The following is a 14266-nucleotide window of genomic DNA, read 5'->3' on the forward strand; positions in this document are numbered from 1 at the left end:
AAAGTCACTGGAGTCACCGTCACTGGTGTTACATCATATTTGTACAACACCAGTGACTGTATAATATGTTTGGAATGAAGCCCCTTTTTCCATATATGATCATTTAGTCTAAGGATGAAAGAAATTCACTTATTTTTAAAAATGTAGTCGCCTGGATCCCGACTGCAAATGGAGAGCGACCCAGAATTTTCAGTGATTGAATTTCTTTGAAAAGGCTTAACGTCATAAGCCTACCATGATGGATCCTCTTTTTTTGGAGTGTATTTACTGTAAAACTTAATAATGAGCCTCCCTGCAAGCCATTATATTAAGAGTTCTTTATTATTTATTAATGATAGTAGCTACTAGAGACGATGAGCTCATCTGGACCTCAGCTTGGCACGAATCCCAGCGTAACAGAATGCAGGTAATTAATGGAAAAGTTCAAGTCAGCTGTGATTAAGAGGGCAGAGTGTGGTTCCAGTTGGTCAAATCTTTGGCTATGGAGTATTATCTTACCTAAAGAACTCTTTGAAGCTCACTTCAGGCCTTGGGCCTTCATTTTTCGCATCTTAATATCAACACAGTGCTGATCAATGTCCAACATGAATGACCACCACTGATTCTTGTGAGCTGCCGAACTTCTTCTTCTTATCTAGGCCTCATTTTACCCTGCCTCAATAAATAAACAAATAAATAAATGGATAATCACAGTTTGAGGTGACTCAGATTTGCAGTAACTCTTTACTGAAAGGCAGCATTCATAAAACTAGATGACTACTGCATCAGCCTTTCAAGACAGCTGACATAAACCTACATAAAGGGGTATTTTAACAAGTATAAGTTGCCAGAAAGCCTGTTTTTGTCCATTTTAATGCAATTTCCCCCTCAAAAGTGTTACAAAAACTGATGCTTTTGGGAATAAGCCTTTATAAATGTGTAGGTATGTCTATGTCAGTTGTCATAGAAGGCTTTTATAGCTGTTCTGTAGCCTTCAGTAAATTGTTAACATATCTTTTAGTCCATTAAGTCAAATGTTAAAGCAAGTTCTTCTCAAGGAAATCTGGACATAGACTTACATGTTCCTTTATTTAGTATTTTAAAATATTTTGTACCAATTGCTGCTTATTTCTACCTGTATTTGCTGTTATTGCTGTTAATGTAGATGGAAGATGGGTCTCAGTGTCTTTCCTCAATAAAAAATTCATTGCTGTAAAATTCCATCACATGCTGTAATCGCATGTCTGGCCCAAATACATGTCTGAGAACATCCCGGACCTAATCCCTAAAGTCATTTCCAATTCAAAACGCAGAGAGATTTCACCTTATTTACATCTGATCCCTAAACAGCATCTGTTTTATAAACAGACTATGGTTACTCATTTGAGTCCTTGTTTAATTTATATGTATATATATATATATATATATATATATACAGTATCTCACAAAGGGAGTACACCCCTCACATTCTGCAAACATTTTATTATATCTTTTCATAGGGCAACACTATAAGGTACAGCTTGTATAGCAGTGCAGATTTACTGCCCTCTGAAAAGACCTCAACACACAGACATTCATGTCTAAACAGCTGGCAACACAAGTGAGTCCACCTCACAGTGAACGTGTCCAGATTGTGCTCAAAGTGTCAATATTTTGTGTGACCACCATTATTATCTAGCACCGCCTGAACCCTCTTGGTCATGGAATTCACCACACAGGTTGCTACTGGAATCCTCTTCCACTCCTCCATGATGACATCACGGAGCTGGTGGATGTTGGACCATGCGTTCCTCCACCTTCCGCTTGAGGATGCCCCACAGGTGCTCAATTGGGTTTAGGTCTGGAGACATACTTGGCCAGTCCATCACCTTTGCCTTCAGCTTCTTCAGCAAAGCAGGTGTCATCTCGGAAGTGTGTTTGGGGTTGTTATTTTGTTGAAAACTGCCATGCTTCGCAGTTTCCAAAGGAAGCGGATGCCGGCAGCACTCATGCAGCTCCAGACCATGATGCTACCACCACCATGCTTGACTGTAGGCAAGAGACAACTGCCTTGGTACTGCTCACCTGGGTGCCACCACACATGCTGGACACCATCTGAGCCAAACAAGTTAATCTTGGTCCTGTCAGACCACAGGACATGGTTCCACTAATCCTTGTTCTTGGACTGCTTGTCTTCAGCAAACTGTTTCAGTCAGCTTCAGAAGAGGCTTCCTTCTGGGACGCCATGCAGACCGAGTTGATGCATTATGCAGTGTGAGCACTGACAGACTGACCTCCCACTTCTTCAACCTCTGCAGCAATGCTGGCAGCACTCATGTGTCTGTTTCTTGAAGCCAACCTCTGGATATGAAGCTGAACACATGGACTCGACTTCTTTGGTCGACCCTGGCGAGGCCTGTTCGGAGTGGAACCTGTCCTGGAAAACCGCTGTATGATCTTGGCCACCGTGCTGTAGCTCAGTTTCAGGGTGTTAGCAGTCTTCTTATAGCCCAGGCATCTTTGTGGAGAGCAGCAATTCTATTTCTCACATCCTCAGAGAATTCTTTACCATGAGGGGTCATGTTGAGTATCCAGTGGCCAGTATGAGCGAATTATACTCAAAACACCAAATTTAACAGCCCTGCTCCCCATTCACACCTGGAACCTTGTAACTCTAACATGTCCCTTACACCAGGGAGGGACAGCGACACGAGTGGGCACAATCTGGACATGTTCACTGTGAGGTGGACTCACTTGTGTTGCCAGCTATTGAGACACTATTGGCTGTGTGTTGAGTTCTTTTCAGAGGACAGTAAATCTGCACTGCTATACAAGCTGCACACTAACTACTTTAAGCTGTATCAGAGTTTCATTTCTATAGTGTTTCCCCATGAAAAGATAGAATAAAATATTTGCAGAAATGTGAGGGGTGCACTCACTTTTGTGAGATACTGTATGTAAACATATTATATGTTGTTTTTGTCCATTTGTGTATGGAGCTGTTTCAAATTTACCAAGATATGTATCTATATTACTAGGTTTCACATTAGTACTTTGGAATATTTGCCTAGCAGTTGAATGTTAATGCAGTCTCATCATTCTTACAGTAATCACATCATCTGAGCATGCTCACTGTTGGGTTTTACAGCATCAGGAAACAAAGAAAGAAGGGATTATTGGTCAAGAAAGAAATGATCACAAAAGAATACGACCACAGTGTCATTCTGGCTTAACAAAACTGATATAAAAGAGCCAATGAGATGAATGGAAAACAGAAATGTGCTCCGATCCACAAGATTCGTCTTGGCTGTAAATCCACTTTAGCATTCCTTGGCTGCCAAAGCAGCCCCATGCAGAGAGATCTGCTGGTTAATGTTCAACCTCAGGCCTCATTGTTCCTTATCGTTCCTCATTGTTCTTCTGCGATTCCCTTCAACAGGTTTCTCAGATTCTACACCTTCCATGCCAAGTCTCCACCCAAAAGTCACACGGCTGCAGTAAGCGATGAACAGTGAGTTTAGTGTTGGTTCCCAACAGATCACGCTCCTTTCGCCTGCAAGCAAACTTACTGCCTTTTAGCCCCTTCTTTGCCACAAGGGATTGGATCAAATGACGGAAGATTGCCGTCCACAGCTAGGTCCCACTGTACGCTTCATTAGGAAGCTGTGAGCTTTCGTCAATGGTGATCACCAGCTCCTCAGGCTTCAAGGTGCCTGGGCAGTTAGAGTGGTTGTGGGTAACGTAGTTTGTTTCCACCACACGAGGGAGTTCGCTCATCTCGTTGGCGTTACCAGTGATGCAGCTGACGTCGCTTTTGCTCCTGCGGTTTGCTGAACGAGGCCCAAACACCCATTCTGAGGAGAAGAGAAAAACAGGGTTATAATGTGCAGAACGGCATTTAGCATAGCATAGTTCAATAGCTAGCTCAGGTTTGTGATGTCAGATGCAGCAGCGGACAACAGTTATAAGAGGTAGGCCTTAAGGTCAGGCCATAAATGTCAAAGCTCGGTCAAAAACATGGAAAAAGTACCTCCATGATCATTTCTACTAGCTCCCCTATGGCATCTCCGACATTGTATTAGTGCAAAGCTACCAGTAGTTCTTTCAACTGATTGAAACCTGGTTACAGCTTCTATTCACAGTCAGTGGTGTATCTAGAACTTCCAGGAGGCCCTCAGTTCAGCTCCTGAAGTCCTAACCAATGGAACTGATTGGACAAGTTTATGAGTTTGTTTCCAGTACTTAAGAATGAAATGATTCAAATACAATAAGCATGAAAAAATAAACGTTAAATAGAGATAATTTCAATTTTAGTCCCCCAGAAATTTTTAGGCCTTCCCTGCAGGCCAAAAAGGCCCTGAGGGCGCCCCTCTGATGAAATGCCTGACAGAACGGCTACCAGAACGTTTCCATGTCTGTTTAACAGTAGAAATGATCTTCAAGAGAATGAAACCATATTTCTGCTGTTTGTTTGATGCGAGTGTGTAGACTGGCAGGGTAGAAAACAGCAAATACAAACAGCTTTTAATGGACACAGTCGTTTCAAACCTCTTATAAAAAGTAAATACGTTTACATCTGGTAGATTTTAGTGTCTCTGCTGCTGCCGGCCTGAAAAACAGCCTCCCAGTTGGAGTGATTTCTGATTGGAGCTCTAATTGAGTTCAATGACATCATTTACTTTTAATCACCTACATGTACGGAGAGATTAATCTTCACTAACCTTGCTTTAAAGTTTCAGACGTGATCATTGGGAGAACAGTTTGAGGAGCGTCATCAGAGGCAGTGGCAGTCGAGCCCAATTCAATCATAGAGTAATTTAAGAGAGTGAAGATGCTTTAGAGTGAAAATTTCACTGTTTTTAAACATTTTTGCAGAGTTATTTCATTAAAATGTGAACAGAGTCATTCCGAGTGGTTTGGTGTGAAGTGCTCTGTTCTGGAGAAAGTTACGGTCATTATTGTTCACATTGATGAACAGCCTCTAATGCCTCTAATTCCTCTGTCTCAAGATAGTTTTGAGAGGATTTTAACCGTATCCATTTACAGCAGAGGGATACATGCATGGCAATGCGAGGCAAAGCATTTGAAGAAAAACTTTTAATTCATCTCTATTTCACCATCATCAGCTTTCCATATAAGCTCAGGAGACTCCTGTAGGTTCTCTGGTGGTTCTGGATGGTAAATAAAGTGTCTATATCTGTGTTGTAGTCATGGCGATGCCTGGTTCCCATCACCACCACAGTAAACACGTCTGACTCACTCTATTAACGTTTCATCCACATTACCCAGAATTACACGGACATTTTCAACAATTGGTGATTCTCCCCTTCCCTTGCGTTTGATTGAAGCCGTATGTCAGCAGACAAATCAGCCACTTCTTTATTCAGGCTGTGATGACATGAAGGCGGTCTCAGATGCTCCGTATACACAAACACAATCTGACACACACACACACACACACACACACACACGAACACACACACACACACACACACACACACACACACACACACACACACACACACACCGAACTGCACAGGGAAATCTACATCTACATTACTCTGCCAAAGTCAGACACCACCCAGCCGTTTATATAATTTCCAGACTAACATAACTAAAGTACAAATGACGCATTTTCAGGAGATATTTGTGAAGAGATTAGATACAAAATAATCCACCTGCAATAAGAAGGAGAGAGTGACATCATTGTGTTGGATAGTGATCAGCAAAACCTTCATCTACACTGCAGAAAATGCCGTTTTGTCAGATGAAGTGATTTTAAATGATTTCTGGACGTGATTTAATTGTTTTAGCTCATTTTATTAAGTAAAACTATCTCACTATCCCAGCAGACGCTGGCGCAGACAAGCACATTTCTCCAAACAAGCAAAACGACCTGCCAATAAAGTGAGAAACAAGGCAAATCATCTTACATTAAGCTTAGAACAACCTCAGCTGGAGAAGCATTACAGTGACTGACTGTATTTCAGATGATTTCACTCGACAAGGTGGCGTTTTTTGCAGGGTAAGACTGAACTTTGGAGGCGCATCTGCCGATGTTCTTTGAGAAACTGGAAGTGAGTCTCCTGAAAAGAACAGAAGCTGTAATACTAATAATAAAGAGTGGACACACTACATACTAAAACACAGGATACTGTATTGAATTCCAGATGTTTCTGTGTGATTTTCAGTTTTTAAAACCAAATAATACATGCATTTTTGGCGGGACACCTGGAAATGGTCAGCTGTAACCAGCTGTTATAACAAGAAAGTCCAAAAGTAAAAGAGATAGTGCAAAAGTTTGGGCACCGCTGGTCAAATTGCAGGTTTAATCTTCTTATTTCTACAAAATTCCATGCACAATTCTTGTTTATTTGATGGACTTAACATACTGGGGAAAAATGACTTGCCTAAGCTTTTGCACATATTACGTTTGTATGTTTCCGGCATGTTACATTCAGCAAATAAACAATAACTGTACATTAGCATTTGCAAAGTGGGTCCACTGTGTGTGATTTGTGCTTCAAAGAGTGAAGAAAACATGTGATTTGAGCAGCGGTGCCCACACATCTCCACAAGACTACTTTACTATATGACATGTTAAAACACTGTAGTCACCGGTCAGCCTGCATTGCTTTGACCACACTCATTTGCATCCATGGGATCACTTGATTTCAGTATTGCAAGGGCCAGTATTGTGATAAAATCTTTACAAATGATATTTATTGCAGTCCTAAACTGACGCACATGATATACATACAAGTTTTCAGGCTCAGTGATGTGTCTGTCTGTCTGTCCATCTATCTAACTATTGAACTGTTGTACTTCTCATTTGGCAGCGTGATGGAAGGCTCAGCTGAATGCATGTGGCGGCAGACGCCTATTGAGTCTTCATTTTTAGCTGAAGCGATGCGGCAAAGTGGCTCGGTTTGGCCCCCGAGGGCTGCGGAGCTGGGAGATTTGCTGTTTTCATTCCTCTGAGACTTCTGAGAGAATCTTTCAGCACATTATCAAGCCCTCATTAAGCTAACGATCAAATTATTTGTATTACAGTTATCCAAATGTACGTACTGTTGGACTACTAAACCGTTTGGGCTCATTTTGGAGACTTTTCTCTCAGTCTGGAGCGTTCAGGTAACACTTCGCTTGACCGCTCCTGCATAACATTGACATAACCATGGCATAAACATGTCACGGCAGGTGTCATACATGTTGTCATGCGCTGTCAAAACAGATGTGATAACAATGCCATGTAAATATTGCCATTTAGTTATAACAGATGTCATAATGTTTGATGTGATAATTACACTGCACTTTTTTACAGCAGTGTTTAGAGCCTCTGAGCCTCTCAGCCTCACAGCATCTCAGCCTTCTAGCCTTACAGCCTATCGGCCTTGCAGGTTCACAGTTTCACAGCCTCTGAGATTTGCAGCCTCAGAGCCTTGTGGTCTCATTTCTGCCTCAGTCTTTTAGCCTCTCAGCTGCCTTACAGTGTTGTGGTCTCACAGCCTCTCGCCTATCAGTATCTCAGTTTCAATGATGAATCACGAGTCTGGGTTTGGTGGTTGCCAGGAGACGGTACTTGTCTGACTGCATTGTGCCGAGTGTAAAGTTTGGTGGAGGGGGGATCATGGTGTGGGGTTGTTTTTCAGGAGTTGGGCTCGGCCCCTTAGTTCCAGTGAAAGGAACTCTTAAATCTTCAGCACCAAGAGATTTTGGACAATTTCACGCTCCCAACTTTGTGGGAACAGTTTGGGGAGTTTGGCCCCTTCCTGCTCCAACATGACTGCACACCAGTGCACAAAGCAGGTCCATAAAGACACGGATGAGGCAGTTTGGTGTGGAAGAACTTGACTGGCCAGCTCAGAGTCCTGACCGCAACCTGATAGAACACCTTTGGGATGAATTAGAGTGGAGACTGTGGGCCAGGCCTTCTCGTCCAACATCAGAGTCTGACCTCACAAATGTGCTTCTGGAAAAACAATCAAAAATTCCCATAAACACTCCTAACCCTTGTGGAAAGCCTTCCCAGAAGTGCTGAAGCTGCTATAAGCCTGCAAAGGGTGGGCCGACATCATATTGAACCCTATGGATTAAGAATGGGATGTCACTCAAGTTCATTTGCGTGTGAAGCCGGACGAGCGAATACTTTTGGAAATATAGTGTAGCTGAAATGACAATAAAGCCTCTTGAACTTGACCTGTATCGGAACTTCCTTAATCCTGATAACATGAGCTCAGGGATTTGGCACAAATGAGCTGAAAGAAGAGAAAGAAGAATTCCGAATGATATGAGCAGCATCGCAGTCTGGCAGTTTGCACATTTTCAACATTTGTCATGAACTTTATCATCTGTAAAAATCGGATTCTGTGAATAGACCTTTAGCCTTTAGGATGCAATAGAGAATTTAAAGGGTTAAATCTAAAGCTTTTCGAGTGTTATTGTTGTTTCTATTCATTAGCTGCACACATATTACATAGCAATGCAAATCTAAAGGCTTCATTTAAGTACGTAGGTACACAATTACATTTCCATTTGATTTACATTCTACATCAACAACCAGAGTTTTTATACATATACGTATAGCAAATATACGAGTTTTCTTTCCTCAGACTGTACAAAGCATTAGTTTTCATACAATTCAAAATCCTAATAAAATATCTCCTCTTATACTTACATTTATGGCATTTTGGCTGATGCTCTTAACCAGAGCGACTTACAGTTTGATCATTTTACACAGGGAGGCGAAGGTGGTGTTAGGAGTCTTGCCCAAGGACTCTTATTGGCATAGTGTAGGGTGTTTGCCCAGGTGGGGATTGAACCCCAGTCTGCAGCGTAGAAGGCAGAGGTGTTACCCACTACACTAACCAACCACACACATGCTTACAAATGTGATCCGGATCAAAGTTTCTAATTTACACTTTCAGCACAGTTTCTCGGCTTGAGTGACTGAACCACTGAAACACAATGTAATCAGGAGTGTTTCCAGGCCTCTACGCCATGCAGGGTCAGAGAGGGTTCAGCCTAAGCCTAAACTAAAACACATTTGAGTGGTGGATCTTCACTGGCAAAGTAGTATCAATGGAGCCAAGCTGTTGTGAGACCTGTGAGAGCAGGCTGGTGTTTTTATATGGAATTAATGAGTGAGGGACACAGGGGGAGAGGTGGAGAGGTGGAGAGAGAGAGAGAGAGAGAGAGAGAGAGAGAGAGAGAGAGAAAGTACTACTTCAGTACTTTTAGCTGCTCTAGGCCACAGTAAACTCACTTGTCTTTGGCCTGTACAGCTTTCGCAGTGGAAAATGAAGCTGCAGTCAACAGCAGGCTGTGGTGAGGGCCCCCCTGAGATAAGTGGTCAGGTCTGAGAGTGACCGTGAATGTGAGAGGGGGTGGTGAAAGGAGCCGTACAAAAAGCTGCAGGTAAAAACTTCCTGCGTGTAAATGTATGCTAATTACAACGTGTAGTTTCATTTCTGATTGGTGCTGTTAGAGAGAGAGAGAGAGAGAGAGAGAGAGAATGACTCAATTATCATTTACATCTTATGCTAATGGTCTCTCATCTGGCTTTAGTAAGATAACAGCGCTGTCACATGTCAGTAGAGACCGGGAACTGTTCAGCGTGGTGTTCAGCAGAGTTTGCTCTAAGATACTGTTCCTTGTCTTTCAAGTGAGAACTGAAAGAGAAGAATTAGAGGTGGGTGATAAAGTTTATCTACTGTTATCGTAATTTCCATGATACAAACATTGTTAACGGCTGCAGTGGCAGAACAGGTGAAATCACATAATGCTTTGAAGGGTTTTAACCTGTTACATTGGCAGGCCTCAAGGTTTATTTCACACTCCTCTAACTTAAGAAAAGCTCAGTCAGTTTCCATTGAAGTCCTTGTAGTTACTGAATAATAAGCCTTAGTATGTAATAAGCCTGAGATTTTAAAGCATTAAGGCACTCATGGCTTCTACTCTTATAGTTCGTTTTATATTTGACACTTAAGAACAAAACCTTATATCTCCATTTTTGTCATTTTTCAGTTTTTGACATCATTTGAAAATGCCTGTTGGCCTTTATAATGTGTGTAATTCCCATGATGGATGGACCAAAACAAAGGTCCCAACATGACTTGGAAAAAGTTCTGGTTCCATCGACTTACATTAAAAGTAAAGTTTGTTTTTTGCTTCTCCTGTAAAGTTACAATTTTGGAGATACGAAGTTTTGTTCTGACAGCAGCGATATGTATATTTATATTTACACATCTTTAAAGAAGACGGTTCTTCTATACATAGAACCCTTTTCAAAAAGGTTCCATATGCAACCATATACGACATATTGAAATGGTTCTATGTAGAACTCACAGTTCTAAACAGAGCCATTGCCTTTTTAAAGAACGCTTGAAGAATCATTCTTGAAGCAATGTAAAATAAAGTGTTGCTATATTTTGTTTTTGGCCATCACCTCACCAGTCAGGGAGCTCCCAGACCACCAGTCGAAGGTTCTATATAGAACCATCTACAACACATTCTTCATCAGTCTGGAGAACCATTTCTTCACGAAAATCAATATTTAAGCATGAAACAGTTCTCGGCAGAACTCGTGGATCTAAGTAGAACCGTTGCCTTTGTTACAGAACCCCTGAAGAACCATTTTGCAATACTATGAGACTTGCACCAGTGTGTGTGTGTAATGCTATGAGGCTTGTATCTCACAGTTGCCTGGTTATTACCTAGAACCTAAAGCAGTGTAAAATAGTGTTACTATATTTTGCTTGCATCCATGACATCACCACATAGGGAACTCCCAGACCACCAATCGGAGAGCCCACCGTCCCAAATGTGAATGGCTGGAATGTGTTTATTTGGCCATTTTCCAGAGAAACGTGTCCCAGAAATTTCACACCATCATAATTTTGCCATTATTTTTAATTATGGTGGTACATCTTATTACAGTTAGACCACCCAACACCAACACGCTGAAAAAATGGTTCATCAACCATCTACAATATCAAGCTTGTAACAATAGAAGAACCATTTTTTTTGGTGCTACATATAGAACCCTTTTCAAGAAGGTTCTATATACACCCACCTTGAACACATTCTCCATCAATCTGGAGAACCATTTCTTCATGAAAAATCAATATTTAAGCATGAAACAGTTCTCGGCAGAACTCGTGGATCTAAGTAGAACCATTGCCCTTATTACAGAACCCCTGAAGAACCATTTTTTAAAAGTGCGTAATACCATGAGACATGTATCTCACAGGTACCTGGTTATTATCTAGAACTTAAAGTAGTGTAAATTAAAGTGTTACTATATTTTGTTTGTGTTTATGACATCAGCAATCAGGGAGCTCCCAGACCACCAGTCGGAGAGCCCCCCCCTTTCAAAAAGGTTCTATATAGCACTATCTACAACACATTTTCATCAAACTGAAGAACCATTTCTTCATGGAAATAAGCATTAAAGCCTGAAACAGTTCTCTCATCAGAACTCATGGATCGAAATAGAACCATTACCTTCATTAAAGAACCACCGAAGAACCATTTGCAATACTATGAGACTTGCACCAGGGTATAATGCTATGACGCTTATATCTATTATCTAGAACTTAAAGCAGTGTAAAATAAACTGCTGCTATATTTTGTTTGTGCCCATGACATCACCAGTCAGGGAACTCCCAGACCACCAGCCGGAGAGCCCATGGATAGAAAAGCCATTCACTAGACAGATGTGCACCAGAAATTTTTTGTCGGTACACCTTATTAGAGTTAGACCACCCAACGCTGAGACAGGCCGATGGGTAGATAGCTGGAGACAGAGCGAGTGAGAGAGGACAGAGAGAGAAAGAGAGAGAGGCACTTAGGGCTAGTGAAGGACTCTCTACGGATCTGCTGAGTGCCTACGAGCCTCTTCCTTCTTCAGGTGTTTATCCCAGTGAGACCAGCTGAAGGTCCTCAGTCTTTTCATATTGTCTTCACACAAACGCAGCTTGACGTCAGTGTGTGTGTGTGTGTGTGTGTGTGTGTGTGTGTGTGTTGCTTTCACTCTGGCATGTTTCCTTTGTTTCCTGCTGCTTCACTGCCTCTGACGTTCCTCTAACGTGCATTATTAGTTTTATTTAGTCATTAAAAGTTTCTCAAATTGACTGGACATATTTTGAGACAGTCTCATTCATTTATTTGTAATTTGAATGGACTATTCTGACAGAGCACTGCAGCCTCAATGGAAACAATGGAGCCCACTGACCAGAACAATGCAGCATAATAATAACAACGTCTTACTATTAAAAAACGAGAACGATTCGCTCTCGTTCGGGGAAATAACGCCGTTCCCCACACGCACCACGGACACTCTCCCAACCCGAGATCAGACTAAGCAAACACTGCAAAGTCGCACACGTTCACACGCAGCGAGGATGCTGGACGGCTGTGGAGTGACCAGTTAAACTGTCTTCTTATTCAGTCTTTATATTAATCTTAAGACTGATCATCGCAGTTACCAGGGCTGAAAAATGGTGCATAGATCTAAAGGTGAGCACTCGACTGCATTGAATTAGGAAAATTAGGAATGGTACAGTCTATTATAACCAAGTTTGTGTTACATTTTGAAAAATTGAATACTGAAAATATTCAGTTGTCTTTTCTAAAATTTGGTACTTGGTAACAATATAAAATAGAATAGAATAGAATAGAATAGAAAAGAATAGAATAGAAAGCCTGGCATATTGTTTTATTCTCTCCATTCTAATACTGTGAGAACAGATCCTCCAGTAATATTTGATATTTCTGAGAAAAACTAAAACAAAACAAAACAGAAATTATACTAATGTAATCAAACTGAATCTTGGTGAATCATTTTTATGTATTCAGTTTACTAAAGAAGCACAACCACAGAATTGATCACTCTGAAATATTCAGTATATAATATGAATTATTGAGCATCTGCTATAAATTACGCAATATATTTGATAAATTATTCATAATACAAACTATTCAGTATCTACTGTGAATTATTCAGCAACTGCTATAAATTATTCAGCATCTACTGTGAATTACTCAGTACCAATTGTGAATTATTCAGTAATTACTATGAATTATTCAGTACCAATTGTGAATTATTCAGTAATTACTATGAATTATTCAGTACTAATTGTGAATTATTCAATAACTACCATAAATTATTCAGTATCTTCTATAAATGATTCAATACCTACTAACTATTATGAATTATTGATCATCTGCTATGAATTATACAGTATATTTTACAAATGATTTCTACTGTAAACTGTTCAGTATCTACTGTGAATTCCCCAGTAACTGGTATTAATTATTCAGTACCTGTTGTAAATTATTCAGTATCTGTTATGAATTATTTCCACTATTCAGAATCTACTGTGAATTATTACTCTAGACGTTCTGGTAGTGAAATGTAAGCACACATATAGATTTTTTTTGTTTAAGGAGTCCAAAAACTTTTTGTTCTAGACGTACTTACCAACGAATTCGTGCACCAGGTCCTTCACCAGGTGACCCACGATGGCATACGCCACCACGACCACCACCAGGGCCACCATCAGCAGGTAGAGCACGGCTTTGGGCAGGGGGATGGAGTCCCTGGGTGGCGTTCTGTAATCCGTGTACAGGAGGTCGTCCTCCGAGTATGAATAACGGAAGATGTGCTCCATGCCGGATGTGTGGTTGGAGTTCAGCGGTGGCCGGCTGGCGCTCATCCCGCCCAGGTCGGGCTCCAGGGCCGTCGCCATGACACTGCTGGTCACCGCCTCCGCTTTCTCCATGCCTTGGTGCACCAGGCCAGTTGACTTGTTCACCAGCGGCAAGATCTGCGACAAGAAGAAGCTCCAGTCCTTGATGGAGGTGCCGTTGCAAGAGAACATGCCAGACACTAGCGTATCGCTCCGTGGAGATGTCCGGGCCTGCATGGCCAGCGACCAGCTCTGGGCCCTTGACCTTTAGAACATGGGCTGTCCTAGGCTCCGAGAGGCTCTCACAGACATATGTTTAAATCCTGAGTCATAGCGTTGGCCAGGGGTGGGGCTAGAAATCCAGAGTCCCTTGAGAGAAGCTTACATTGTAAAACATGATAATATCAATTAGAGATTTGGTTTCAACAAACATGCACCATCATAGCACAGCAATATCAGCAAGAGCAGCATTGCAGGATGCCATCAGCAGACCACAGTGGACAGTGCTATAGATCTATAGATAAATCAATGAGCAGCAAACTGACAAAAGCAACAGCAGTGGAGCTCCAGTTCCCCTCAAGAGCTCCAACTGTAACAAGATTCTACAAGCTGAATGA

The 14266-nt window shown here is 41.5% G+C and overlaps 1 protein-coding gene across 1 annotated transcript in view; it reads right to left on the reverse strand.

Annotated features, from left to right (window-relative positions):
* Window positions 1–2855: 2855 nt before the first annotated feature.
* Window positions 2856–14266, reverse strand: part of LOC108440024 — a 12635-nt gene continuing 1224 nt past the window's right edge. Inside the window, exons 2-3 of the mRNA XM_017718722.2 lie at window positions 13442–14029; window positions 2856–3812 (exon numbers count right to left, since the gene is read on the reverse strand). Coding sequence (XP_017574211.1) covers window positions 3592–3812; window positions 13442–13886 — 666 coding nt within the window. The 5' untranslated portion in view covers window positions 13887–14029 and the 3' untranslated portion in view covers window positions 2856–3591. The remainder of the gene's footprint in view (window positions 3813–13441; window positions 14030–14266) is intronic.

The sequence above is a fragment of the Pygocentrus nattereri genome, chromosome 9 (assembly GCF_015220715.1).
Source record: "Pygocentrus nattereri isolate fPygNat1 chromosome 9, fPygNat1.pri, whole genome shotgun sequence".
NCBI lineage: Eukaryota > Metazoa > Chordata > Actinopteri > Characiformes > Serrasalmidae > Pygocentrus > Pygocentrus nattereri.